This window comes from Cydia splendana, chromosome 3, assembly GCF_910591565.1.
Source record: "Cydia splendana chromosome 3, ilCydSple1.2, whole genome shotgun sequence".
NCBI classification, from domain to species: domain Eukaryota; kingdom Metazoa; phylum Arthropoda; class Insecta; order Lepidoptera; family Tortricidae; genus Cydia; species Cydia splendana.
In genome coordinates this window covers 26,915,640-26,921,620 of record NC_085962.1, presented here as the reverse complement: position 1 = coordinate 26,921,620, position 5,981 = coordinate 26,915,640, and the positions used below count along the sequence as shown (strand labels likewise).

The window sequence follows — 5,981 nt, the reverse complement described above, 5'->3', positions numbered from 1 at the left end:
AATTGTACATAGTATTTAACTATAACAAATTGTATGATAAACTACATTATATGCATGCAATTGCATTGACAAACTATAGCACTATGTATAGTAAGGAAAAGCAAGTATGAGAGAGTATTATATAACACATGTCAGCAATTAAGGTAAAATTCAATTGTTCAATTACTAAAAGTTATGAAACTATCTAAGTATTTAGTTACAGAAACAAAGTAGAAGATTTGAAACATAGTTACATGCAAAATTAACTTAAATTGGAGCATTAAGTTAATTAAGATTCTGTATCAACGGGCATAAGACACAATTTGGTAATAGTTCTTTTTATGATTGAATCACCACTTTTAACACTGTATACACGGGTTAAGTTGTCAGCGCCCGGGTGTTTATCTACTATGCGTCCAAGCTGCCATTTCCCAGGTGGTAAGTGGTCGTTTTTGATCACGACTATTTGACCAATATCTAGCTCTTCTCGTCTCGTAAGCCATTTAGGACGCTGTTGCAGCCGGCATAAATATTCTTGCAGCCACTGCCGCCAAAAGTCGTTGACTAATTTCTGAGTGTATCGCCAACGGCTCAAACTGCTTATTTTGGCGTCCTTGAGAGATGGAGTAGGGACGGTAATCGGTGCTTCGGTAAGTAAGAAGTGGCCAGGCGTGAGCACGTCCATGCTGTCGATGTTCTTCTCGTCAATCGGACACAGAGGTCTACTATTTAAAGAAGATTCAATCTGGCAGAGTATCGTGCTCATTTCCTCATAGGTCAGGTGTGTGTTGAGGATTCGTTTCAGGTGGTACTTCATTGAGCGGACACCAGCCTCCCATAATCCGCCGAACGTGGGACTATAGGCTGGCACAAAATGCCATTGCGTACCATCAAGGGCTAGTTTTTCTGCAATTTCGCCGTCAAACTCAAGTTTTGCCTCTTGCCAACTGTCAGCGAGCTCCTTGCTAGCACCAACTAGGGCTTGCAATTCGAATATTCGAATATTCGAATTTGTCGAATATTCGGCCTGTTTTGATATTCGAATATTCGGCCGCTCAGGTTTCGAATATTCGAATATTTTTTATTACTATAAAAAATCTATTTAATCCGCTGCAGTTACAGTTTCTGTGTGTTTTCCGGGTATTTACAGTGAATGAGTAATGGTAGGTACCCAAATACGAAGGAAATAATATTTTTACTGTATTCCTCTCGATAGACTTCGTGAATACAGTGAAACCTAACTCAATTTGAAAGAAAACGAAATCAAAAAGTATGTTATTTTTACGGTGCATAAGTTTTAAGTTAAAGGGTCATTCTGTTTATTAAGAATAAACCTTGCCCGCACTTATCGCAATTCTGAAATTTGATCATACCAAATCTGCCCAAGTGCCCAACTATTACGGTGCATAAGTTTTAAGTTAAAGGGTCATTCTGTTTATTAAGACTAAACCTTGCCCGCACTTATCGCAATTCTCAAATTTGATCATACCAAACCTGCCCAAGTGCCCAACTAGGTAATCTAACTATGCACCTTTAGCTGACAAATAATCCAGTAGTCAACTAACTTTTTCCCTTAAATATTCCAATATTATATAATTAAGCCGACCATTAATTAAGGCCTCTGAGTGACTACAAGTTAATTTAAATCAGAAAATAATTACCTACTAAAAAAAAATTCTTACATACCTAGGTTTGGTTTAGATGATTAAAGTTATATTATTGCACTCAACGGCGCATTTATAATAAAAGTTTTATCTAGAAATATTGAATACGTCTTATTTTGGCGTTTTACTTGTTTTTATAAATGTGGGCATCTCATTGTAGGATGATAAAATCTAGTCAATTAAGTGGATTTCTGCAAAATATCATTAGTTTTAGCAATATGTGAAATAAGCTTTTGAATAAAACGATAATAAACCGATTTCTCGTTCTTTTTCTTATTTTTTATAATATTCGAATAATTATTCGAATATTCGAATATGTCGTCAGAAAAAGTCGAATATTCGAATACCTGAAAGTTTCGAATATTTGCAAGCCCTAGCACCAACGAAGTTACGGCCTTGATCACTCCAAATATGAGCACAGCGGCCCCGTCGTGCAACGAATCTTCGAAAAGAACCGATGAATGCTTCAGATGTTAGGTCGCTCACCAATTCGAGGTGAATAGCCTTGGTGGCCATGCATATGAAAATTGCTATATAGGCCTTACATGTTTTAGCACCCCGACCTTTAGACATCAAAATTTGATAAGGTCCGGCAAAATCAACACCGCTATTCAAAAAGGGTTTAGCAGGTGTTACTCTTTGTTTCGGCAAATCTCCCATCAGCTGATCTCTAGTCGTAGCGTTATGTCTTGCACATTTGAGGCATTTTCTAAGGTAAGTTGTTAGCAATCCTTTTACTCTTAAGATCCAGTACTTCGACCTTATATCATTCAGGGTCAGCTGATATCGCCCATGTATGGTTCTTCGGTGGGCGTCGTGCATGATGAGGTATGTAAAGTGACACTTGCATAAAATGATAGGATGCTTTCGTTCTTCGTCTAACTCAGAATGGCACAATCTACCGCCCACCCTGAGGATATCGTTTTCGTCAAGGTAAGGGTTTAAAGTTCTTAATTTGCTCTTAGTGCTTACTCTTTTTTTTGTTTTTAAGCTTTCTATGTCTTCCTTGAAATACTCTGCTTGCACAGCCTTTATACATACTAGTAGTGCCTTCTCTAATTCTTTTGTTGTTATTGTCTTTTCCATGTTCGTGGTTTTCTCTTTCAGGTACGTCAAGAGTCTTCTGGCATAAACAATGGACTTCAGTAAATCAGGTAAATTATCATAGTCTTCAAACTTCTCAGGTAAGGTTTTGTAGACTTCTGTATTTTCTTCTCTATTTAGGTTAACTTGTATTGTTACCTTTTTCATTTCCAGGTCTGTCTCTTCTATTATTGGGTGTTCTAATTGTATGTTCTTATGTTTCAGCCACTGCGGTCCATGCCACCAGAGACCACAGTTCTTCAGTTCACTCAACGCCAAACCTCGTGATGAAATGTCAGCAGGGTTCTCCGTAGTTCGAACATGGTACCATTGGTTGGGGATTATGTCTCGTATGGCAACCACTCTATTTCTTACGAATGTTTGCCATCTTGCAGGATCTCCATGCAGCCAGGACAACACAATTGTAGAGTCTGTCCACGCGTACATCTTACTGGTAGGTATTCGGGTTGCTTCGCTTATTTGTTTCAGCAGTTTTGATAGTAAAACAGCTCCGCACAGTTCAAGTCTTGGGACGCTCATTGGCTTTACAGGTCCTATTCTTGTTTTGGCTGCTATCAGTGTTGTCTTGTATTCTCCATCTTGTGTTTTAGCGCGAAGATAAGCCACGGCGCCATAGGCATAATTAGAAGCATCGCAGAAGCCGTGTATAGTGACATCTTCCATCGAGTCCTGTGTCGTATTCATCCACCTATCTAGCTTTATATTTTTAATTTCATCTAATCCATTTCGTAGACCTAGCCATTCTTCTTTTATCTCTTCGTTTACTTCATGGTCCCAGCCAACACGTGAGAGCCAAAGTTTCTGGATAATTCTTTTTGCAGGCAGCAACGCGGGAGATATCCAGCCCAATGGATCGAAGAGTCGCTGAATGTCAGCCAATATGTTTCGTTTCGTGATGACTTCAGGTGGATCTGGTAAGTTTAAAGTGTACTGGAAGATATCTTCGCCCATATTCCAGCACAGTCCTAGGGCTTTGATTGTACCTCCTAACTCGATATCAATCTTGACATGCGTACTTCTCTCTGAAGGTTCAAATTCTTTAAGGAAGTCAGTGCTATTGGAAGCCCATTTTTGGAGAGCAAACCCTCCCTTCTTCAATATTTCAGTGATCTGCTTGGCAACATCTACAGCCACTTGCACGGTGTCTGACCCGGTCATCAGGTCATCCATGAAAAAATCTTCTTTTATGGTTTTCGATGCAAGGGGGTATTCCTTGCCTTCATCTTCTGCCACTTGTTGGAGCGTCTTGACAGCAAGATAAGGCGCAGAAGCAGTGCCAAAAGTTACGCGAAGCAGTCTATAGTCTTTGACAGGATCGCTTGTATTTTTACGCCATAGTATCCTCTGGAAATTAGTATCCTTCGGGCTCATCAGAATCTGTAAGTACATCTTCTTTATATCTGATATCATGGCTACACGTCGCATACGCCATCTCATGACTAGATTTCGCATGTCTTCCTGTAGATGAGGACCGACTAGGAGCTCGTCATTCAGGGATACGCCATTAGAGCCTTTAGAAGAAGCATTGAAGACTATTCTAGTCTTTGTAGTTTCTTTTTCTTCTTTAATCACAGCGTGATATGGTAGGTATACTGCCTCCTTGTTAACTTCTTCTTCAGGAACTTCTTCAATGTAGTTTAGATTCATGTATTCTTCTATAGCTTTAACATACTCATTCTTAAGATCAGGATCCCTTTCGAATCTTCTTTCTTGTTGTTTCAGTCTCAGCATGGCGATGTCTCTTGTGTGTCCCTTTGGAGATAGGGGTTCTTCTTTTTTGAATGGTAACGTTACTATGTATCTTCCTTCTTCGTTTCTTGTATGCGTCTCCTTGTAAATCATTTCACACCTTTCTTCTTCTTTCGTGAGACTCTTCTTTGTATCTGTAGTGTCTATCTCCCAAAATGCCTTTAACATGTCGTCTACGTCGACCTGATGATGCATCACAACTATGGTGTCTTGTAAAGTGCCTGCTGTGCCTTCTACATCTCCGAATATTATCCAACCTAGGCTTGTTTCTTGAGCGCATGGAGTGCCAGGTGGACCTTTCTTAACCTTTCCTTCTAGTATTTGTGCATACACTTTTACACCAAGTAACATGTCTACTCGCCCTGGCTGGTGGAACTTAGGATCAGCCAGAGTGAGTCCTTGTATGTGTGACCAGGCTTGTGGGTCATACTTAATCTTCCTTGATGGTAGTTGTGATGTGAGCCTTGAGGGCATTATATAAGCCTTGACATCTAGCTGGAAACTGTCATCTTGATTTGACAGTACTTGAACATGTGCTACGCTGTTGATCTTGATCTGGAGGTCGCCGACACCGGTAACAATTCCTCTCACAGGGACCTCTTGACTCGCAGAGCTTGTGCTGCGCGTTCACTTAAAAAGCTTGATTCTGACCCTGGGTCAATTAAACAACGAAGGGGAGTCACGTGACCTTCGTCGTCCCTTATAGATATCATTGCTGTTGCTAGCAGACCTTTGGATTTCTTGCAGGCAAAGTTACACGAAATTTCCACCTCTTCTACTTCTTCATCATTCTGCGGGTCTTCTTCGTGGTGTGTCAGCTGACTGTGGTGAGCTTGAGTTTTCACTGACTCCTTATTCTGCGCTTGGTGTATCATGGTGTGATGCCTCTTCTTGCATATACGACATGAAAAGGAAAGACGACATCGTGATGCAGAATGTCCAGGCAGGAGACAGTTGAAACATAGCTTAGTTTTCTTCACATAATCAATTCTCTCCACAGGTGACATTTTCGTGAACTCTTGACAGTGACATAAAGTGTGTTCATCCCTACATAAAACACAGCTCTTCGATGGTGCTGATACGTGGTAAGACTTTTCCTTAAGTGTTTTTGCTTCTTTAGGTACGGTAGCAGTGACAGGGTTAACCAGTTCTAACGTGCGAAACTTCGACTCGAGATACTTCTTTAATTCAGTCCACTTGGGCAACTGGCCAGCATTTAAACTGTAGGCATGCTCCTCCCAATCCTTATGAGTTTCGTTGTCGAGTCGATTCACTACCAGGTATATTATGAACGGATCCCATTGGTTTATATTCACTTGAAGATTTTGTAAATCATTCAAACATTGCGTCGTAGTGTCGAGTATATGTTTTATTTGACTAGATGTTTGCGTAGTAATCTTCTTTTGATTAAACAATCTCTTCAAAAGGGAGTTCACAATTAACCTCTTATTACCATACCTTTGCTTTAAAGTATCCCAGGCTAAA

At 40.1% G+C, this 5,981-nt stretch overlaps 1 protein-coding gene across 1 annotated transcript; it reads right to left on the bottom strand.

Moving 5' to 3' along the window:
* Positions 1-268: 268 nt before the first annotated feature.
* LOC134806757 (uncharacterized) lies at positions 269-4,970 on the bottom strand. The gene is made up of 2 exons (XM_063780078.1): positions 2,546-4,970; positions 269-960 (listed from the first exon to the last, which is right to left on the bottom strand). The coding sequence occupies exons 1-2, from the start codon at positions 4,968-4,970 to the stop codon at positions 269-271; spliced, it is 3,117 nt and encodes a 1,038-aa protein (XP_063636148.1).
* Positions 4,971-5,981: the final 1,011 nt, after the last annotated feature.